Source organism: Ascidia mentula, chromosome 5 (assembly GCF_947561715.1).
Source record: "Ascidia mentula chromosome 5, kaAscMent1.1, whole genome shotgun sequence".
Classification (NCBI taxonomy): Eukaryota; Metazoa; Chordata; class Ascidiacea; order Phlebobranchia; family Ascidiidae; genus Ascidia; species Ascidia mentula.
Genome location: NC_138570.1, coordinates 17,081,027 through 17,105,715, shown reverse-complemented (window position 1 = coordinate 17,105,715; position 24,689 = coordinate 17,081,027). Strand labels below are relative to the sequence as shown.

The 24,689-nt window shown below is 36.4% G+C and overlaps 2 protein-coding genes and 1 pseudogene across 2 annotated transcripts; 1 reads left to right on the top strand and 2 right to left on the bottom strand.

The window, feature by feature from the left end:
* The first annotated feature begins 8,190 nt into the window (after window positions 1-8,190).
* On the top strand, window positions 8,191-15,428 carry LOC145903093 (lysozyme g-like; annotated as a pseudogene).
* Window positions 15,429-16,081: 653 nt separating this feature from the next.
* On the bottom strand, window positions 16,082-18,993 carry LOC145903092 (uncharacterized). The gene is made up of 2 exons (XM_082991172.1): window positions 18,507-18,993; window positions 16,082-16,872 (listed from the first exon to the last, which is right to left on the bottom strand). The coding sequence occupies exons 1-2, from the start codon at window positions 18,991-18,993 to the stop codon at window positions 16,082-16,084; spliced, it is 1,278 nt and encodes a 425-aa protein (XP_082847298.1).
* A 3,531-nt stretch (window positions 18,994-22,524) lies between these two features.
* LOC145903091 (uncharacterized) lies at window positions 22,525-24,063 on the bottom strand. The gene is made up of 2 exons (XM_082991171.1): window positions 23,343-24,063; window positions 22,525-22,724 (listed from the first exon to the last, which is right to left on the bottom strand). The coding sequence occupies exons 1-2, from the start codon at window positions 24,061-24,063 to the stop codon at window positions 22,525-22,527; spliced, it is 921 nt and encodes a 306-aa protein (XP_082847297.1).
* Window positions 24,064-24,689: the final 626 nt, after the last annotated feature.

Here is a 24,689-nt window from a genome sequence, read left to right as displayed (position 1 = left end):
TCGGTGATTAATAACATGTTTGCATAAATACCGTCAGCAAGATTGGTTGACTTTTGTGAAAACAAACAATCCTTCGCACTCACATAGTTTTACTGCAAACAACAGAACTCCACAAACAAAAATAAATTGTCAACGCATTTAATCCCGAACAAACAATAGAGTTTAGGTCTGAAAAGTCGTTCCAGTGCAGTAATGGATTATATCTCGGATACGTCATATGTGGGCTATATTGGAAACACATATGAAGGAGGCAAACCCAACCACGGGAAAATTTTAAAAACGAATGTCACCCACATCTCAACTAATTAAATCAAACAGTTTCGGATGTGACAGCTGTGGAGCAATGACGATATCAGAGTAAACTAAAAAAAATTTGCTCACGAAAACACACAGGTTAAAGAATAGGAAGAACATCATTGTCATCAATTTTATTCTGATCTTTGTCTGAAAAGTCGAGCTCTCTCATGGTATCCAGGAGGTATTCTAAGAGCCTAGTTGTGCGCTCATCCGAAAAAGTGAAACCTCCGTCATCAGAGGGTTCCAATTCCAAGCGCATGAGGAGACGTTTTCGTGTTTCAGCGACCGAGGGACTTTCCCTTTGACAAAGTCGGATTTCATCCCCCAGTGCCCAACATAACTTCCGCTCCTCCTGGGTCTCTGCGCACGCCAAGCTCTCCTCCGCAATGCGATCCCAATCCTCATCACCACTCCACTTCTCCCGGAGGATTATGGATGCGATTATCTTTGCAAGGGACGCGGCACCATTCCCACGACTTTCGTTGCCTTCCATAAATTTACCAATCTTAAACCCCGTCACTTTGGCACGAATGCTGCACGTGATCACTACGTCATCAATCGTGACGTCACTGACTCTAAAAATTGGATCGGAGTGGAAGAAGTGAATGGAAGATGCGATATCGGCACAGAGTCGGACGTTGGCCAGGGGAGGGAGCCAGAAATCCTTCTTCCTGGTGTATTGGAGGAAGGGGAGGGTGTTCATACCGTCCACGCACTCGAACAAAACTCCGAACTCGTTTCCCTGGCGAGTGTGACCGAGTACGCGGATCACGTGATTGTGATTAGCCAACCGAAGGAGTGAGACGCCTTCCGTCAACCTACAACAAACGTACCAGCTCAATTAATGTGATTTGTGAACAACTGTAGATCCATGTTTGAATTTTACATGAAAAAAATTTATGTGATTAAATCCCAAACCGTGTCAATATATTTACAAACTTACGTTTCCATCTGCTGTTCGGTCGATATTCCGTCCTCTATGTTAATATACTGCACTGTTACATTTCCATGCATGTCATTCCCCGCCTTCTTAACAAGCCTGAAGTTTCCGTTGTCAATAATTTTGTCCATGGAAAATGTCAGTTCGCTCGGAGGAACAAAACAATCCACAGCCTAAAGTAATGGATTTGTTAAACTGATCATAATCTAACTTAATGGTTATTTTTTGGCTAAACAATTAGTGTTGTGCAAACTTACTGCATTGAAAAAAGTGTTTCTTTTAACATAAAATTGCATCACATGTTTGTTTTCAAATCATGGATCTAACAACACCTTACAAAATTGTTGGTATTCAAATACAGCAACTAATTGTGTTAAAATAAGCACTGAACACACAAAGTAAAATCGAACGTAAAATTCTTTTTTACAGTAAACATTTTTCATCATGTTAAACTAGGGTGTATCACATTAGGTTGGAACATAAAGCCATAAATTATGAAGGTTTGTGACTATTTTATGCTTTGAACTAAAGCTGCAGTTTAAGTTAAGAGTGGCAAAGCTATAGTCTAAAGAGTTGTGACTGTATTACCACAATCTATGGTAATATTTAATCACCATGCACTTCCGAAAAGCATGAACAATTTTAGGGAACACGGAGATAAACAAGTTACTTATTTTTAAAGTTTTGTTCAATCCCTATAACTTACTGTTTTGCTTCCATCAACTGGTAGTGTGTCATGAGTGCTTTGCGTTTGCTTTAAAACCTTTCAAAATAACGAACTTTAATAAAACAGTCAGCACATCTCCACAATCTTGAGCACCATCATGATGTAACAAAGATTTCATTCCTTAACAAACATTAACAAACTTTTTCACATAAATGTTTGCAAAGGAAAAACATCCATGGATGAAGCATTTTTTCTCATTCCAAGCAGTAATTGCTTACATGGCTCAGTTTCACGTCATTTTGTTGTAGCTGTTTGTAGTTGTTTGTAACACGCTTTAGTGCAACCTAAATAAAATATTACATGACAATCTAAACTTTTTGGATGTAAAAATTACTCATAAAATAAAAGATTACTTACAAGCTTTCTTTTAAAGTCATCCTCAAACATTATCTTGTAACTGTTTGTGTATGTTCCCAATGCACTGATACCACTTTAATACCAACCCAGGTGTCTGAAGTCTTGTATTTTTATAAAATCTTCGTACTTTTCGAAGATAAAATCCTGAGCATTTGAGGTAATGTACTCATATGATGTGTCAACTGACATGGTCCTGATACCCTGCAGCATAAGTTATGATGTAAGACCACATACAATAATGCACAGTAAAAAGAGAAAATACTTCTAATCACATTTTAGGCAAACATTTAGAGGCCAATCTTACAATGACCATTATGAAATGTCTTAAATACACGTAAAAGAATAACTTTACACACACACTTCTGTTATGCTTTTGATGTAATCTTCAATTTGAAGCTCAATGGCACGAAAATACTCATGTCGGGCTGTGTCCTGCGTCAAAACCAGTTGTAAATGTAATTAAGTGACCAAAAGTTGAAATAGGATCAGTTATGAGGTTGAATATTTATAATGTCAGAAATGGGAAAAAAAATCAAAACAGGATCCAAACAGAAGTGAAAAGAGGTAAGTTGTGTGATTAAGACAGAAACATTAACTAATCATGCAGTAAATGTATTAAACATTGCAAAAATTAAACGAAAAAATCTATATGTCAAGAAATGTACAATTGATACAGAGCATCAAATACTAAAACACAACAAGTGAAAACCAACCTCCAAATAAAGCCTTCCCAGATCATAGTTTCCGTCGTTCATGGATTTCATGTATCGCTCGATCCGTCGAAAAGTTTGTTTTCCATTTCTTTCTGACATTGTCCAGTGTGCGAAGCTTTTTCTTTTGTTCTCGGGACAAACGTGTTTGTAAGCAAACTGGCAGACCACCTTTATATAGTCAACAGGAAGATCTTCAAAACCACAAATTACAAATATGCAATTTGCAAGCCAACGATACCAATTTTAAATGTTACTAGAACAACTTTGTATCCACGCTTCTGATTTTATAAAACATGTTTTGCTTTTTAATAAAGTATCTTCAGTTCTACAAATAACATAAACAGAAAAAGACATAGTTAGATGCTAAAATGATAAAACGATAAAAACTGGCCGAACAGTAGAAACCTCTTGTGCTAACATACTGGACAACGCTCTGAGCAGGTGATGCAAGTGACCTACTTTTTTATCACCACAGGTTCACATTGCTTAATCAGGCGAAACAACAATCAAAAGATTATAACAAGAAATCATGTCAAAAATAAAAATGAAATGGGCGGGGCTCACGTAACTGACGGTAAAATTAATTTTTGAATGTTGATTTTTGCGTTTAAGTTTTTGTACTAGAACAACTTGGTGTCCACGCTTCTGAAGTGCTGCTGGTTAGGTAGATTTCATGAAGTAAAAACATTTTATTGCCAACGATACCATTTATAGCTATACTTGTGAAATACAATTAATTTTGTTTCCAATACCATTGAATGTATCGTATATATCACATAATATATCATGTGTTTGAAATGTTCAAGTTAATTATACCTGCAATATAGAAGTGAATCCATACCATTGAATTTTCTTTGCATAATCCACAAACACCTGAGAATAAACAGAACAGATACAAAAAATATGCACAAGTGGCTATGATAAATTATAGATTAGATATATAGATGATATAGATTATGAGTTCAATACTAAAGGATAAATATTAAGTCATATACCAATATATTAATCCAATTGTAATTTTAATTCTGCAGAATGTTTCAACTTATCCAAACCTTCAAGTGGGACAAATCCGATTCTGTAATCTCTTTTAGTACATTGATAACACTAGTGGAAGCCATTGCACCAGCACATTGCAAAATACATTTGTTTAAACTAAATGTTCTTTGATTCATCTCCAGAGTCAGCATTGAAAAACAACGAAGCTGGTTGAAAAATAAAATAGATGGTGCTTATTTATATTCTTTATGTTTAAACTTGTTATCGTGCACATAAACACGTAAGGCATATTTACTTGTTGTGAGTAAGAAGTTTAGAATAATACAAAATCAATATAACTGTCTTCAAGGCATAAAATATTTACTGGAAAATTAAAAACATAAACGTGGACATTTTGGACACAAAGCAATGAACAGACCTTCGCTTGTACTTGGTTATTTTTCATTGCTTTTGTTTTTACTCTTCTGATGATGCCCTTATCAGGGCAAAAAAAAATTTTCAGCTTATAATAAAACAAATTTGAAAGAGCTGCTGGAAACATTGAATTAAAAGTTTTTATTCAGGAATTGTCGACACATTTTACATATTATCTGACCACAAAATCAGTAAGATAAATGGAAATATGAAAATATGAAGATAATTTGAAATTATAATGTTTTTGTGAACCAAGATCTAGTTTCAACTTATTTTTTCAAGACATTAAAAAAAATACAAGTGATATAAAAAAAAACTTAAAAAAATCTTTAAAAATATGCATTTCCTGTAAATACATCAGTTATTTTTGCAAATAAATGCAACAAAAATAAACAAAGTCAAAAACTAGTACTTCTTAATGCAAATTCAAATTTTACCACTTCCACTTACAAGCTGATCATCCTCTAATGGACGACAAAATGGGGTTTCCTGCAAACAGAGACCAGTTATTCTATCAAGTTGTCTGATGGGAAAGTTTTTTGCATAACAGTGCTGCTTGTATCGCTGGAAGATTGCATTGGTTGGTGCCTGTTAAACACAAAAAACAATAAAGCCCTCATGAACTTTTTTTCACATGGATATTTGATGTTCAACAACATCACTAGTCACCTTGTTTTTTTTTGTGTCAATTGTCACAAAGTACCCTGCTTTACCTTTTGACTTACTGTAAATCTCTTGTTTCATACAAATGCATCACCGGCATGATCGAATGCTGCCTGAGCATAATGAGGAGTCCACAAATGTCTGTTTGGATTATCCTTATGATGGACCAACTGTCGCACTGCAAATAAACAAATAACTATTTTATAAAAAATTTAAACGGGAGAAAACAGATTAAATAATTTTTGCGTGACTTTTGTAGTGAGAGTGAAGTGCAGAATAGCAAACACATCTCGTATGTTAATGTGTTTAGTATCTTTTTTGCAGAATATTAGTAAAGAATGTCAAATTTTCTTTCAATCTGGTAAAAGTGTATGGGTCAGGAGAAATTCTAATTGATGACTACTATGTCCTGGGTGTCTAACGCCTGATTTAAGAAAAACAGATGCTTTATGACAGGCAAAAGCCTGGGTCGTGCATTTTATCCAATGTCACGAATTTTTTTGGCCAAAAACCACAAATATTTTATATACGTCAAAACACAAGAAAAAATTTCAAAAATACTTACGAAGCATGTCCTTAGATCCCATTTTTAATCTTTGCTTCCCATAACTTCAATCAAGTTAAAATCTTAATCCACGAACACCGTTCGGTGTTTCCCCGTACGTAAGAATAAATCATTTTCACTAATAGTTATTATTCATGTGACATCTACGAGTGCGATTTGTAAAAAAGATTTTTCTTATAAATTATCTTATATAGAAACAAGTCTGTCTTTCCTTATATGCTTTCCTTTAAGGGACAAATTGCAATGAAAAAAATTTCTGCAGTTCTAAAATAGTAAAATGACCTTGAAAATCGAACAAAAACTGATACAACACTTGAGATAATTTATATTATGGTTATTATGTTTGTTTTTTTTGCATTAATTTTTTTTCTTTGTCATGTGCAGTCATGCATAGCATTTCGAAATGCATATATGAAACTTGGATTTGCCACAAGTAAACAAAAGAACCCAAGAAAAGTTAAGTGTTTATGATCCAATTGCCAAAGCATCCATTAGCAAAAAAAACCATCTAGTGATTGCAATCATATACAGAATTGGAAAAATGTTATGCTAGTATTTTCCACCAAGTTGTATTCTGCTCAGCCCAATGTGAAAGTCCAATCAATTGACTCCCACCAAGAATGGGTGTGGTTTAGAAAATGTCGAGGTTTCAGTTATGGACTGATGTGCTGAATCAATAATATAATCATTCGAGTAATACTAAAACAAGTAAAACACTATAGTCAAATGGGGTAATTATCGGACCTTTTTCACAAACATTGCAAATTTGGACATTACATCTTGAGTTATTTCGTTTTGAATTGTGTTGGGTAAATCCTTATACATCCCTTTAAAAATGAAATTAGCAGTCACTTGCAACTATGTTGGCAGTTATTTAAGGTTTTTACTATCCATAGTTAAATCGAATCCAAAATACTGCATAATATTCTGTTTTGCTGGTTGCATAATAGAGTAATTGACTGTTTTCGAAGGTCTGCATGAGTGTAATAATCTCTTAAGTTTGTTACATGCCATTGAAGCCATATTTATAAACAGGAAATAGGTGAACAATTAATGTGATTAAAGTTAAGGAAAAGTTATAAAACTAAATCCTATTATTCAATTTTGAATTAGAATTCGGATTTGAATAGCTTAGAATTCGAATCATCCAAACTTGTTATTTTGAATTGCCCACATCCCACATCCCTATATTACATTAATCCTGGTTGTAACCACTCAAAACAGTTGGTACTATGATATTAATACAGAGTGTTAGTGTCTACTAATTACCCCTGAATGTGAAAATGTGCATGGGGTAAATATTAGATGCATTTTTCTAAGAGGACAGACTAGGTAGAGGTTTGAGTTTAACCTTCATTGAAAACTTTAGGGCTTGACCTGCCAGTGTTTCCTAAATTAAATTTCAAATCATTAAAACACTGTTAAATTTTAACTAATCACTATATCCACTTAGTTTGAAAAAGTTTACGTGGAATAAATCCCTCTCACAAAATTTTTAAGTTTTCAAATTTCAAATATCAAAAGTTTCAAAAGTAAAGCTTTCAAATACAACCGCAAACCTACAACAAACAGTCATTTACCAAAACACAACTTTCGAAAACTACCGCCGTTCACACTATCGAGTTAACCATAACAGTGTTTCCAATTGCAAAATTTGCGTTCTTTGAAACGTAAAGAATGAGATATTCTTGATCGGCGCTCAAAAAATATTTGTTAAGGGTGTGTTCATGGCATGTATTCTAAACGTTATCAATTTGTCACTAATGTCGATATAAGGATAAGCATATAACTGATGGCAACAATTCACTTATAATGTTTGTTTTTTTCATTTCTGATATGCTTTGTTCGATTGCCTGAATTTGTGGATGCTTTATCACATATGTTGTACACGGTTTCTCTCATGTAGGCTATTGGTTGTGTAAAAACGTGGAAGATTTGAGTGCTTTGCTGGGCAAGTATGTTTAAGCAAAACTTACTCCTAAAATATTTATCAGCATTGTGTATCCGGACGTGTGCGACCAGGCTCCATTTTGTGTCTAGAGCTTGATTACACACGTCGCACTTGTATGGCTTCTTTCCAGTTTGAATACGTTTGTGCCTTTTGACATGGGCATTTGTTGGTCAAACCTTTTCACAAACTTCGCATCTGAAAGGTTTCACTTCAGTGTGAATGTATACATATCTGCCCAAATCGCGTTTTTTTCAACGCTTTTAAACGAAATGAGCACATGAAGGAGTTTTCTCCGAAGTGCACACCATGTGTACAACTTTTGACATCTGAAAACTTTGCTTGGTGAAATTTAAGTAACGAAAAAAGCTTTTGCCGCAAAGTTTGCAACTAAATATAATTTTTCCACCAGCGAAAGAGGTTTGGCACAAAATGAGGAGTGCAACCTAATTTCCTTATTACATAACCAGCTTTGTGGCCAGGAAGTTGTTGCGTCCTTAAGAAGCTTGACTGTTAGAATAATTTACAGCTGACTCTGGATTGGAGTTGACAGTTTACCACTGTATAAACATGAACAAATTGTTGCTAATTCTCTTGGTTGGACTTTCCTGTACCGAACGTAAGTTGTGGGTGAAAGTACAACGTGTAGTTTTGCGTAAGACAGGTTTATTTTGCAGACGCTGTTGGATTCAATGGAAACTATGGCAACATTGATAACCTATCTCCAACCGGTGCTTCTAGGTAAACAGCAAAAAGTGACAAATTAACTTACGACGGTTTGTTTCGGCTCAATTACTTTAGCAGTGTTTACTGTGGTGTGAAAGTAATCGAATTGATAACTTTGAATAAAAAAGCTAAACCTACTATCATTAAGCAGACGTATTCGAAACATCTTCATCAGAATGTTCACCATTTTAGCTTTTGGCTGAACAAAATGTTTTACTGTCTTCAATTACTTTTTATTGTGGATAATTTTTCAATGCAGGGGTTCCGGTCTCGTATGAAATGGCTTCAACAGATCTTACCGCAATGAATAGATACAAGTCAATCATACTAACGGCAGCCACAAGCAGTTACATGGACCCCGCTGTCATAGCAGGTATATTAATCGCCCCCACAGTATGATGCTGTTTGTATTTCATATGACACACACTACGTTCGCAGTGGAAAAAGGGAAAACAATCATGAGGTCGATATGTGTTGAAATTTGTAATGGAAATATTTTCACGTTTCAGGAATCATCAGTCGTGAAAGTCGGGCCGGAAATCTTTGGTGAACGACTGGGGTGACCATGGAAACGCCTGGGGTTTGATGCAGGTAATCCGACATTGCAAACAAATATATTAGTATGATTCAAAATGCTTAGAAGATACGAATTTACATTGAAAAAAATGCAACATTAGCACCGAAAAGGACCTACGAAAAAACATGTGTCATATGCGCATGGCGCCAATGCTGAAAACGTTTTAAACACAGAAAACTTGACCGTAAATTTTAAAAACCCTTGTTTTTGTTTTATTTGTGGACATTCTTGATTGTCTAAATAATCTTACACTTGAAATCTGGCACTTTCAAGTTTTAGAATCATCTTTCACATATGTCACATAAAATAAAATTTAATGTAGAACAGCGGTTCACAAGAATAGTTTTAAGTTCAACTACGATCGGTGTGTGAGATTGGCATATTTTTGTGTAATATTCTGCGCTTGCATTAGTTCATTCTACAGCAGAATTTTTTAACCGAGCTCAAACTGATGCGGTGACCGTTACAGGCGGGTCAGCAGTCACTTTCCAATATGAGTTCGAATGTGCGCAGCCAGATTTCCTTTTTGACTAAACAATTATGAACAAAATGTGCATCTGAAAGATTTCTCTCCCGTATGGATTCGTTTGTGTTTTTTCACTTCCGATGCCGTTTCAAAAGGCTTGTCACAAAAATCGCATCTGAATGGTTTCTCTCCAGTATGAGTCCGAATGTGTTTGCTTAGATATCCTTTCGTGCTAAACCCTCGTGAACAACATGTGCATTTGAAAGGTTTCTCTCCAGTATGGGTTTGAACGTGTGCACTCAAATCTCCTTTCTGGCTGAACGCTTTCGAACAAAATGTGCATTTATAAGGTTTCTCTCCAGTATGACTTCGTTTGTGTTTTTTGACTTCCGATGCCGTTGTAAAACACTTTTCGCAAAAATCGCATCTGAAAGGTTTCTCTCCAGTATGAGTTAGTTTGTGGTCTTTGAGTGTCCATTTGGCTCCAAAACACTTTTCGCAATATTCGCATCTGAAAGGTTTCTCTCCAGTATGGGTCCGAATGTGTGAGCTTAGATTTCCTTTCTGACTAAACGCCTTGGAACAAAACATGCATTGGTAAGGTTTTTCTTCAGTATGTGTCCGAGTGTGTGAGCTTAGTTGTGATCTTTGCTTGAACGCCTTGGAACAAAATGTGCATTTGAAAGGTTTCTCTCCAGTAGGAGTCCGAATGTGCGCGCTAAGATTTCCACTCCGATTGAACATTTTCGAACAAAATGTGCACTTATATTGTTTTTCTCCAATCTTTCGTTTGCGGATTTTGAAGGATGGATTTTGATGCTCCCCTGTGTGATTGATTTTATGTTTCTCCAGCGAATCTTTTGTTTGAAACGACATTTCACAAATCTTGCAGTGAAATCGTTCCATTTCTGTTTGTTTTCTGTTTTCTGCTTGAACTTCTTGCCTATACTAGCAATGATCTCACAATTCAAAGTTACAGCGTAAATGTAAAACAGTCCTATACTTTTGCTGACTACAAAGCACATTGCTTATTTTGCACTTGTCTGGAAACAATTTGAATCGACATAATACGCCGCAAAGGTTTGTAAAAGTAAGTTATAGCTATCTGCAGCTTTCTTGCCAAGTTTTGTGTAGCCTTTCTCAAAATACACCAAATATCTCAACAAATAACGTTACTAATTCCGTAATTACGTATTGGTATATCTGCTGTTGTACGTAGGAGTCTATCCGAGTACGTAAAATGTTCTGCGTGTAAAGAAGTTGAAAGATGTATCAATATTTAAAGGTTGAAGTGCCAAAGGAAGAGAAAGAAGTTTTGAAACTGTGATTAAAAGCTCAACGGAGTGGTTGTTATCTGCAGTGGAGGGTGTCGTTCGGCGATTATAAAACACACAGAAAGTGAAAGGACAAGAACTCAAAACGTGTCAACTTCCAAGCGCGGGGGTTAAATCTAACAAGTGCACGAGGTGACAACTGACCATTGCAATGATTAGATAAAAATACGACTAAACAACACTTCTAAATAATGGTTGTAAGTTCGAATCATAAGCATTTTACAAACACATGGTCTTAACCCTCTATGGACAAAGTTATTAAATTTTAAGAAAAACATAATTTAGTGTGGCAATGAGAGACTTACATACCTGCATAAGAAATATTTGTAATTTGGGGTGGGGAGTTCGAGGTTTTTTAAATTGGAAAAATTTGTCACACTGGTCCATTCAAGGACAAATTTTGGTGAAAAAAAAAATAATTCCTGCAGTTCTAAAATAGTAAACTGACCTTGAAAATCGAACCAAAACTGATACAACACTTGAGGTACTATATATTATAATTATTATGCTTGTTTATTTGCATTAATTTTTTTTCTTTGTCATGTGCAGTCATGCATAGCATTTCAAAATGCCTTCGAAACTTGGATTTGCCACAAGTAAACAAAATAATGCAAGAAAAATTAAGTGTTTATATTCCAATTGCCAAAGCGTCCATTAGCAAAACAACCGTCTAGTGATTGCAATCATATACAGAAGTGGAAAAATGTTAAGCTAGTATTTTCCACCAAGTTGTATTCTGCTCAGCCCAATGTGAAAGTCCAATCAATTGACTCCCACCACGAATGGGTGTAGTTTAGAAAATGTCGAGGTTTCAGTTATGGAGTCATATGCTGAATCAATAATGGCATAATCATTTGAGTAATACTCAAACCAGTATAACACTATAGTCAAATGGGGTAATTATCGCACGTTTTCGAAGGTCTGCATGAGTGTAATAATCTCTTAATTTTGTTACATTAATCCTGGTTGTAACCTCTCAAAACAGTTGGTACTATGATATTAATACAGAGTGTCAGTGTCTAACAATTACCCCTGAATGGAAAAATGTGCATGGGGTAAATATTAGATGCTTTTTTCTAAGAGGACAGACTAGGTAGACGTTTGAGTTTAACCTTCATTGAAAACTTTAGGGCTTGACCTGCCAGTGTTTCCTAAATGAAATTTCAAATCATTAAAACACTGTTAATTTTTAGCAAATTACTATATCCACTTAGTTTGAAAAATTTTACGTAAAATGAATCCCCCTCACAAAAAAATTCTATTTTTTATCAGTTTTTAACAGAAGAAAATGGAGGCTTCCAGCTTACCACATGCACAAGATAAAGTTTGAGGGAACCATAGTTTTTTTATTCCTTTGATAGCGGCCACTAATTACCCCATAACTTTAACTGTCCGGCAATTACCCAACTGACTAACTATACGTATTTGATTTAACATAGAAACTGCTAAACTAAGCTCTGCTCATCATCAAAATTAGAATATTTTCCAATAAGTCATCATCAATTTCACCATTATCATCCCCCATAGACCTACCACACCATTTGCTACCTTCAATTTACCTTATATTTACTGTATATAATGGCAAATATTCCCAATTTAAGAGCAAAACCATAAACTTTTGATTTTTATATCTATTACAAAATATCACCTAATGGACTATGTCATCAAATTTGTTACATTGACAAAAATTTCCATAAAATCCTAAAAAAACATATCTGACCAAAAATTGTTGGTATTTGCTTCAATAAAATCTACGCCCACATGCATGATTTTTTTCCACTCACTAACTTAAAAGTAAAGCTTTCAAATACAACCGCAAACCTACAACAAACAGTCATTTACCAAAACACAACTTTCGAAAACCACCGCCGTTCACACTATTGGAGTTAACCATAACAGTGTTTCCAATTGCAAAATTGGCGTTCTTTGAAACGTAAAGAATGAGATATTCTTGATCGGCGCTCAAAAAACGTTTGTTAAGGGTATGTTCATGACATGTATTCTAAACGTTACCAATTTGTCACAAATGTCAATATAGCAATAAATTGTTTTTACTACATGAAATCTACCTAACCAGCAGTACTTCTTTCACAACAACAACAACTGTTGTGTTTTTGCAACAACCGCCCATGGACCAATTGGACATATACGAGGACATATGGCACAAACACTTAAACGCTAAAATCAACATTCAAAAATTAATTTTACCGTCAGTTGCGTGAGCCCCGCCCATTTCATTTTACTTTATTTCTTTATTACAAACTATTTATCGTTGTTTCACCTGATTAACTACGCGTGTGGTGATAAAAAAGTAGGTCACTTGTAACATCTGATCAGAGCGTCGTCCAGTATGTTAGCACCAGAGGTTTCTACTGTTCGGCCAGTTTTATCGTTTTATCATTTTTAGCATCTAACTATGTCTTTTCTGTTTATTTTGTTTGTAGGACTGAAGATGCCTTAATAAAAAGCGAAACTTGTTTTCTGAAACTAGAAGCGTGGACACAAAGTTGTTGTAGTAACATTTAAAATTAAATGTCAATATAAGGATAAGCATATAAGTGATGGCAACAATTCACTTATAATGTTTGTTTTTCTTTCATTATAGATTCGGATATGCTTTGGTTGATTGCCTGAACTTGTGGATGCTTTATCACATATGTTGTACTTACACGGTTTCTCTCCTGTATTGGTTGGGTAAAAACGTGGAAGATTTGAGTGCTTTTCTTGGCATGTATGTTTAAGCAAAACTTACTCTTGAGAGGTTTATCGGCATTTTGTATCCGGACGTGTGTGTAACGTTTATGCTATGATGTAATGAAATGACTTTCAATTTTGTATCGCCGAGGCGAATACCACAGTTCTTGGAACTTTTTGACCGTAATCACCTAATGACAGTATCGTGGCTCACGCGACGGCATTCTTACTCTGTTTTGATTGTCTATAAATCTGTGGTTCGTGTGGTCAGAATTCATTCCACATTGTGGAACCGCCTATTCTACTTTGGCTTGCCTTGTGTAGGATCAATCGTCTGTTCTGCACACAAGTTTCGTTCGTATCCTGGTGACAAATAAACAAACTAACCCAAGTCTGGTTCGCTACAAAGAATAGTCAGCAGTCAGGGAAACGCAGCCGCAGCTGAACAGGTAATCAACCAACAAACACGCCAACTCTTACATGTGCGACCAGGCTCCATTTTGTGTCGAGAGCTTGATTACACACGTCGCACTTGTATGGCTTCTTTCCAGTTTGAATACCTTTGTCCGTTTTGACATGGGCATTTGTTGGTCAAATCTTTTCACAAATTTCGCATCTGAAAGGTTTTAATTCAGTGTGAATGTATACATATTTTTTTTTCAACGCTTTTAAACAAAATGAGCACATTAAGGAATTTTCTCCAAAGTGCACACCTTGTGTACGACTTTTGACATCTGAAAACTTTCCTTGGTGAAATTTAAATAACGAAAAATGCTTTTTCCACAAAATTTGCAAGTAAATATAATTTTTCACCAGCGAAAGAGGTTTTGCAAAAAATGAGAAGTGCAACCTAATTTCCTCATTACATAACCAGCTTTGTGGCCAGGAAGTTGTTACGTCCTTAAGAAGCTCGAATGTTAGAATAATTTACACCTGACTCGGGATTGGAGTTGACAGTTTACTACTGTATAAACATGAACAAATTATTGCTAATTCTCTTGGTTGAACTTTACTGTACCAAATGTAAGTTGTGGGTGAAAGTACAACGTGTAGTTTTTCGTAAGATTGTGTTTAATTTGTAGAGGATGTTGGCTTCCATGGAAACTATGGCAACATTGATAACCTATCTCCAACCGCTGCTTCTAGGAAAACAACAAAAGTGACAAAATGTAAACTCACGACGGTTTGTTTCGGTTCAAATACTTTAGCAGTGTTTAATGTGGTGTGAAAAGAATCGAGTTGATAACTTTGAATAAAAATGCCAAAGCTACTACTATTAAACAGACGTAATTAAACAGACGTATTCGAAACATTTTCTTAAGAATGGTTACCGTATTAGCCATATTTTTAAAATATTTTTCAAAAACTATTTTTTCACTGTGGATAATTTTTCAATGCAGGGGCCTCGTAAGAAATGGCCTGAACAGATCTTACCGCAATGAATAGATACAAGTCAATCATACTAAGGGCAGCCACAAGCAGTTACATGGACCCAGCTGTCACACCAGGTATATTAATCGCCCCCACAGTATGATGCTGTTTGTATTTATACACCACCGTTGCAGTGGTCAGAGGGAAAACATAAGGTCGATGTGTGTTGAAATTTGCATTGGAAATGTTTTCATGTTTCAGGAATCATCAGTCGTTAAAGTCGGGCTGGAATAACTTTGGTGAACGGTTGGGGTGACCATGGAAACGCCTGGGGTTTTGATGAACAAGCAACTATATGTTATAGATTGACAAATGATATCACAAATTAAAAGGAGATTGGAATTCTCTGACCCACGTACTCCAAGGCACACAGATCCTGATCAACTTTATTGTTCAAGTTCAAGCAAAATTCCCCACCTGGAGAGTTGATCAGCAACTGCAAGGCGGAATTGCTGCTTACAACTTTGGCATTCGCAACGTTCGCTCCTGGGACAAACTGGATAAAGGAACAAACCATAATGATTACTCAAATGATGTCGTTGCTAGGGCTCAGTTTTTTCACCAGAATGGATACAATTAGATAATATTTGTCGAGTGTATAAGTCTTTGTTTGTGAGAAAATTTGTGTGATTGAACATGTCGATTTAACTCTTCGATTTAGCAAGTGATCGGTTGCAAATTTCGAAATCACGACTGTAATTTTAACATTGTCGATGCTGACAAACTAAACGCGTGTAAACAAAGCTTCCAGAACACAAAATATCTGAGTCAACCTCCGAAAGCGATTTTGGCCGTTTCTTCTTAAAATATAGTTTTAATAATGGGAAATTCATTGGAGTAGAAATTCAATAAACGGAAACCATTCCCAATAGAATGTGTTTACACAATGTGGGATGATTTAGGTCAATTTCCAATATAACGTAACCTTTGATCTTACTTGTCAAAACTTGGGCTTTGAATGGATAATGCGTTTTGCATTCTGTTTTGCATATTTGCAGTCGAAGCTACAAATGAATGATCAGTCACTAGCAAGGCACGTATTTCTATATGAAGGCAGGTTGGACTACCTATAGTCAACTGCTGGGCACTCGTCTTTAACGAACAACAGCTTTCACGCACAAAGCATCAACCGCATTAAGTTTATAATCATATATATTTAACAAGTGTTCAACCATGTATACACATCAAGATCAAGTCACAAGTTTCCGATTACTTTACACAAACGTAATAATGTCAGTTGCGTTTTGTGTGGAAATTAAGTCGCGGGGTCAGCGGGCACTTTCCAGTATGAGTTCGAATATGCCTAACCAGATTGCCTTTTTGACTGAACAATTTTGAACAAAATGTACATTTGAAAGGTTTCTCTCCAGTATGAGTTCGTTTGTGTTTTTTGACGTCCGAAGCCGTTTTAAAAGACTTTTCGCAAAAATCGCATCTGAAAGGTTTCTCTCCAGTATGAGTTAGTTTGTGATCTTTGAGTGTTGATTTGGCTGTGAAACACTTTTCGCAATAATCGCATCTGAAAGGTTTCTCTCCAGTATGAGTTAGTTTGTGATCTTTGAGTGTTGATTTGGCTGTGAAACACTTTTCGCAACAATCGCATCTGAAAGGTTTCTCTCCAGTATGAGTTAGTTTGTGATCTTTGAGTGTTGATTTGGCTGTGAAACACTTTTCGCAATAATCGCATCTGAAAGGTTTCTCTCCAGTATGAGTCCGAATGTGTTTGCTTAGATGTGCTGTTTGCTTGAACGCTTTTGAACAAAATGTGCATTTGAAAGGTTTCTCTCCAGTATGAGTCCGAATGTGTCTGCTTAGACTTCCACTCTGGCTGAACATTTTCGAACAAAACGTGCATTTATAGGGTTTTTCTCTAGTATGAATTCGTTTGTGGATGTTGATGGACGCTCTTTGATGTTTTTCGTGAAGAAATGGATTCTCTCCTGTGTGAATGATGTCATGCTTTTCCAGTAAGTCTTTGGTTTGAAACGACTTTTCACAAATCTTGCTGTGAAACTGTTCCATTTCTGTTTGTTTTGTGTTTTTTATCTTAAACAACAATTGTTAAACTTTTTGCCTAATACCAATAATTTCACAATACACAGCTACAACATAATTGTAAACAGTATTATATCTTTGACAACACTAAAGCAAATTGATTATTTTGCGGCCTCTGTCTTAATGTTTACCACAGTTTTAAGAAACGGGTCAAAACCCTCTAAAACTGACTCGACATCTCGACATATTGCGCAACAGAAATCACCTCATTTCTATCTGCAGTTTGCTTGCACACCAAATTTCTCGATAACCAACGTTACTAATTCCGTAATTACATATTGGTATATCTGATATTATACGTAGGAGTGTATCCGAGTACGTAAAAAGTTCTGCGTGCAAAGAAGTTGAAAGATGTATCAATGTTTAAAGGTTAATGTGACTACAAAGCAAATTGATTTTTTTTAAATGTCTGGTAACCATATGAATCGACATAATACGACGAATAAAGTTGAAACGTACATCAATATTTAAAGGTTGAAGTGCCAAAGGAAAGAAAAGAAGTTTTGAAGCTTTGATTAGAGGTTTTATGGAGTGGTTGTTATCTGCAGTAGAGGGTGTAGTTCGGCGATTATAAAACAAACGGAAAGTGAAATGACGTGAACTCAAAACGTGCCAACTTCCAAGCGCGGGTGTTAAATCTAACAAGTGCACGAGGTGACAAACTGACGGTTGCAATGATTAGATAAAAATACGACTAAACAACACTTCTAAATAATGGTTGTGAGTTCGAATCGTAAGCATTTTACAAACAGATGTTCATAAGCATATAACTGATGACAACAATTAACTTATAATGTTTTTTTTTTCATTATAAATTCGATATGCTTGGTTTTATAGCCTGAATTTGTGAAAGCTTTATCACATATGTTGTGCTTACACGGTTTCTCTCTCTTCTTTATTGGTTGGGTAAAAACGTGGAAGATTCGAATGCTTAGAAAAGTACACGCTATTTTTTTACCCTTGTAAGAAAAATCTTGCACTCCCTTGAACTGAACTACCACTTTTGACGCTTTATGATCCCTTGTTCCTGCCACATTCCAAATCAGTTTTTTCTACTATAGTGTTTTAGCTGTAGTTTCAAAACAGTGTTTTGGAGCTCAATGTTTTGCGAGTGATGTTCCAAACTCTTAAAGGTTTGTTATATTTTGGATTTTCCAAAATGCAATACATATTACTCTTGTTGTTGCACATTACCATTGTGGAGTCAACTATCCTTTACATACAACACTAGTGCTAACTACTAAGCTGCGGTGAGCAGGATGTTTTTAATTAAGGCAACATATTCAACCAACATTGGTAGTTTATTGTGGAACAGCGGTTCATAAAAAAAAACTTTTGACGGTTTCATCGTTAGATGCACGATAACAAAACAGTTTTAAGTTCAACTACGATTGGTGTGTGAGATTGGCACATTTTTGTGCAATATTCTGCGCTAGCGTTAGTTCTTTCTATGGCAGAATTTTTTAACCGAGCTTCAATTGACGCGGTAACCGTCACATGGGGGTCAGCGGGCACTCTCCAGTATGAGTGCGAATATGCCTACCCAGATTGCCTTTTTGACTGAATAATTTTGAACAAAATGTGCATTTGAAAGTTTTCTCACCCATATGAGTTCGTTTGTGCATTTTGACGTGCGATGACGTTTTAAAAGACTTTTCGCACAAATCGCATCTAAATGGTTTCTCTCCAGTACGAGTTAGTTTGTGGTTTTTGAGTGTCGTTTTGGCTGTGAAACACTTTTCGCAATAATCGCACCTGAAAGGATTCTCTCTAGTATGAGTTAGTTTGTGTTCTTGGAGTGTCCATTTGGCTGTAAAACACTTATCGCAATAATCGCAGTTGAAAGGTTTCTCTCCAGTATGAGTCCGAATGTGTCTGCTTAGACTTCCACTCCGGCTGAACATTTTTGAACAAAACGTGCATTTATAGGGTTTTTCTCCAGTATGAATTCGTTTGTGGATGTTGATGGATGCTCTTTGATGTTTTTCGCGAAGTAATGGATTCTCCAATGTGTGAATGAAGTCATGCTTTTCCAGTAAATCTTTGGTTTGAAATGACTTTTCACAAATCTTGCAATAAAAGTGTTCCATTTCTGTTTGTTTTGTGTTTTCTGCTGAACTTCTTGCCTATAGTAGCAATGATTTCACAATTAAAGTTACAGCGTTAATGTAAATCAGTCCTATACTTTTTGTGACTTCAAAGCAAAAAAATATTTTCGCTTGTCTGAAAACAATTTGAAACGACATAATACGCCACAAAATCGACAAAAAGGTTTGTAAAAGTAAGTTATAAGTATCTGCAGTTTCCTTGCCAAGTTTCATGTAGCCTTTCCCAAAATACACCAAATATCTCAACAAATAACGTTACTAATTCTGTAATTACGTATTCGTATATCTGATATTATGCGTAGGAGTGTTTCCGAGTACGTAAAAAGTTCTGCGTGTAAAGAAGTTGAAAGATGTATCAATATTTAAAGGTTAAAAGGCCAAAGAAAGAGGAAGAAGTTTTGGAGTTGCGATTAAAAGTTTTGTGGCGTGGTTTTTATCTGCAGTGGATGGTGTTGTTCGGCGATTATAAAACAAACGGAAAGTGAAAGGACGAGAACTCAAAACGTGCCAACTTCCAAGCGCGGGGGTTAAATCTAACAAGTGCACGAGGTGACAACTGACGATTGCAATGATTAGATAAAAACACGACTAAACAACACTTCTGAATAATGGTTGTGAGTTCGAATCATAAGTATTTTACAAGCACATGGTCTTAACCCTCTTTGGACAGAATTATTAAATTTAAAGAAAAAAAATAATTATGTGTGGTAATGATAGATTAATACACCCTCATAATCAAATCCTAAAGTTATAAAATAGTAAAATGAGCTTGAAAATCCAACAAAAAATGATACAACACATAAGGTACTATATATTATAATTATTATTTTTGTGCATTTGCCTTAATTTTTATTCTTTGTCATGTGCAATCATGCATAACATTTCAAAATGCATAAATGAAACTTGCATTTGCCACAAGTAAATAATAGAACCCAAGAAAAGTTAATTGTTTAAAATCTAATTGCCACAGCATCCATTAGCAAAACAACCATGTAGTGATTGCAATCATATACAAAAGTGGAAAAATGTTATGCCAATATTTTCGACCAAGTTGTATTCTGCTCAGCCCAATGTGAAAGTCCAATCAATTGACCCCCACCATGAATGGGTGTAATTTAAAATGTCCTGTTTTCCATTTTGTTTCCGTGTCCCATCTTGCAACAGAAAACGCTGATACAGCTGTAATAAAGCTGGCCGGAAATGAGTTGTTGCATCCCTTTGCAAATGTCCAGGTTTCGGTTATGGCCTCAATTACTCAATCAACAATGACATAATCATTTGAGTAATGCTCAAACTAGTAAAACACTATGTATTTGATCTAACTTACCAAATCCATCAATATAAACATAGAAACTGCTAAACTAAGCTCTGCTCATCTTCAAAATTAGAATATTTTCCGACAAGTCATCATCATTTTTACCATTATCATCCCCCCATAGACCTTCCACATTATTTGCTACCATCAATTTACCTTACATTTGCTGTATATAATGGCAAATATTCCCAATTTTAGAGCAAAATCATTAACTTTTAATTTCCATACCCATTACAAAATACCATCTAATGAACCGCGACTACTCTTAACGTTTAACAAACTTACCTATGATGAACATAGTGCAAGGTATAGCGTGACTACCCTAACGTTTAACAAACTTACCTATCACGGACATAGTGCAAGGTATAGCGTGACTACCTTAACGTTTAACAAACTTACCTATCACGGACATAGTGCAAGGTATAGCGTGACTACTCTAACGTTTAACAAACTTACCTATGATGGACATAGTGCAAGGTATAGCGTGACTACCCTAACGTTTAACAAACTTACCTATCACGGACATAGTGCAAGGTATAGCGTGACTACTCTAACGTTTAACAAACTTACCTATGATGGAGATAGTGCAAGGTATAGCGTGACTACCCTAACGTTTTTAACAAACTTACCTATGATTGACATAGTGCAAGGTATAGCGTTGCTACCCTAACGTTAAACAAACTTACCTATGATGAACATAGTGCAAGGTATAGCGTGACTACCCTAACGTTAAACAAACTGACCTATGATTGACATAGTGCAAGGTATAGCGTGACCACCCTAACGTTTAACAAACTTACCTATGATGGACATAGTGCAAGGTATAGCGTGACTACCCTAACGTTTAACAAACTTACCTATGATGAACATAGTGCAAGGTATAGCGTGACTACTCTAACGTTTAACAAACTTACCTATGATGAACATAGTGCAAGGTATAGCGTGACTACTCTAACGTTTAACAAAGTCCATAAGTCTTTGAAAAGCTTGAGCAGCGTTCTTTAATTCAAAAGGCATTCGAAGAATCTCAAAAAAACCAAAGGGGGTGATGACGGCTTTGGAATGTCGGTTTTAGCAACTGGCACCTGATGGTATCCGCGCACCAAATCAATTTTTGAAAACACTTTTGCTCCATCAGGACGAGAACTAAAGTCCTGAATGTGACCTATATTGTAACGGTCTGGTATTGTGGCAGCATTCTGACGGCGATAATCGCCACACGGTCGCCAATCACCGGAGGATTTCGGCACCATGTAATGGTGATGCCCATGGACTCGAAGATCTGCAAATAATACCCAGTTGCAACATTTTAGAAAACTCGCGTTTTGCTATTTGCAATTTTTCTGGCGACAAGCGTCGTGCTTTTGCGTGAACTGGTGGACCGACAGTTGGAATGTAGTGTTCCACCTGATGTTTTGGCGTTGTTGCGGAGAACTTGGGAGTAGTTATGGAAGGAAACTGCGTCAGCAATTGTGCGTAAATGTTGTTACTTGTCGAAAGTGCGTTGAGTTGCATTGGTGAGTGATTGATACAATGAAATGGTGCACTCGCAAAGGAAAGAGCGTTTACCAAGCATTTGCGCCTCAGGTCGACAAGCAAGGAATTTGCGCGCAGGAAATCTGCTCCGAGAAGCGGCCTGGGAACGTGGGCTAAAACAAACTTCCAAGAAAACTTGCCAGCAACTAAATCGAGCGAAATTGTTTTTGTTCCAAATGTTTTTATGGCAGTCCCATTAGCGGCTATAAGCTTGAAGTCGTTGCATTGACGCAAGCGTTCCCTACTGGAGGCCGGATAAACGCTAACTTCTGCTCCGGTGTCGACCAAAAATTGTTGTTGTGAATTACTGTCCCATAGAAAAAACAAATTCTTGTGAACGCCGGCCGCTGCTGCAGTTAACAACGGCCGGCCTTTAAGTTTTCCTGATAAGCACAATGTTGCTGGCATTTAAGGGCACGGTCGCCAAAGCGTTGGTGATAAAAACAGAAACCGTTCTTACTTGATTGCTGCGCAGGTGCTGCTAAAGGCATTTCACGCTTGCGGACTTTTGAAACGAAAATTTTCTCGCTGTTTTTTGCCTTCCAAAGTACGTCGGCACGTTGTGCTAATTGCCTTGGTTCGACCAACGACTCATTTCTTAACACGAGCCGAATTTCTTCCGGCAAGGTTCGAAGAAAAATGTAGTGAAACAAAAAACATGGTTATGACCGGCCATCAGGGACAATGAGCTGTGATGGCGATCGGTCTCCAAGCTCGGTAATGTTCAGCAAACGTGCAGCTCTTTCATATTCCGTAAGTCCAAATGTTCTAAGCAAGCGTTCCTTAATTGCTGCGTATTTGTTCTGCTCAGTCGGACTTTCAAGTAGATCCAAAAGACGGCTTGCTGTTAGTTGGTCCAATGCTGACACCACATAATAATACTGCGTTCTATCGCAAGATATATTGCGCAGCGTAAATTGTGCTTCGGTTTGTTGAAACCACACTCGGGGTTGTTCAGTCCAGAACGTCGGTAGTTTCAAAGAAACAGCAGTGTGTGTAGTACTTCCTCTCGATCCTGCATTGTCCAAGAAATATCGTTTCCTGACGCTCGGGGTCACCAAAATGTGTCGTGATTGCTCTTTATTCGTAGTAAATCGAATGATGCCAACATGGCGTGACACATGACACGTGAGAGAATCGCAAGAAAAAGGCAACACGGACTAAAACTTAAACAACTTGCGACGGTACATCTTTACAACATATTATGTCGCTACAGGTTTCATCGTTAGATGCACGGTAATAAAACAGTTTTAAGTTCAACTACGATTGGTGTGTAAGATTGGCACATTTTTGTGCAATATTCTGTGCTAGCATTAGTTCTTTTATATAGCAGAATTTTTTAACCGAGCTTAAAATTGACGCGGTAACCGTCACATGGGGGTCAGCGGGCGCTTTCCAGTATGAGTTCGAATATGCCTACCCAGATTGCCTTTTTGACAGAATAATTTTGAACAAAATGTGCATCTGAAAGGTTTCTCACCCATATGAGATCGTTTGTGCATTTTGACTTGCGATGACGTTTTAAAAGACTTTTCGCAAAAATCGAATCTGAATGGTTTCTCTCCAGTATGAGTTAGTTTGTGGTTTTTGAGTGTCGTTTTGGCTGTGAAACACTTTTCGCAATAATCGCATCTGAAAGGTTTCTCTCCAGTATGAGTCCGAATGTGTTTGCTTAGATTTCCTTTCGTGTTAAACCCTCGTGAACAAAATGTGCACTTGTAAGGATTCTCTCCGGTATGGGTTCGAACGTGTGCACTCAAATCTCCTTTCTGGCTGAACGCTTTCGAACAAAATGTGCATTTATAAGGTTTTTCTCGAGTATGAGTTCGTTTGTGTATTTTGACTTCCGATGCCGTTTTAAAAGACTTTTCGCAAAAATCGCATCGGAAAGATTTTACTCCAGTATGAGTTAGTTTGTGGTCTTTGAGTGTCCATTTGGCTGTGAAACACTTTTCGCAATAATCGCATTTAAAAGGTTTCTCTCCAGTATGGGTCCGAATGTGTGAGCTTAGATTTCCTTTCTGATTAAACACCTTGGAACAAAACATGCACTTGTAAGGTTTTTCTTCAGTATGTGTCCGAGTGTGTGAGCTTAGTTGTGATTTTTGCTTGAACGCCTTTGAACAAAATGTGCATTTGAAAGGTTTCTCTCCAGTATGAGTACGAATGTGCGCGCTAAGATTTCCACTCCGATTGAACATTTTCGAACAAAACGTGCACTTATATTGTTTTTCTCCAATTTTTCGTTTGTGGATTTTGAAGGATGGCTTTTGATGTTTTTCGCAACGAAATGGATTCTCCCCTGTGTGATTAATATTATGCTTCTCCAGCGAGTCTTTGGTTTGAAACGACTTTTCATAAAACTTGCAGTGAAATTGTTCCATTTCTGTTTTCTTCTTGAACTTCTTGCCTATACTAGCAATGATCTCACAATTCAAAGTTACAGCGTAAATGTAAATCAGTCCTATACTTTTGCTGACTACAAAGCACTTTGATTGTTTTGCACTTGTCTGGAAACAATTTGAATCGACATAATACGCCGCAAAGGTTTGTAAAAGTAGGTTATAGGTATCTGCAGCTTTCTTGCCAAGTTTTGTGTAGCCTTTCTCAAAACACACCAAATATCTCAAGAAATAACGTTACTAATTCTGTAATTACGTGTTCGTATATCTGATATTATACGTAGGAGTGTATCCGAGTACCTGAAAAGTTCTGCATGTTAGAAAGTTGAAAGATGTATCAATATTTAAAGGTTGAAGTGCCAAAGGAAGAAAAAGAAGTTTTGGAATTGTGATTAAAAGCTCAACGGAGTGGTTGTTATCTGTAG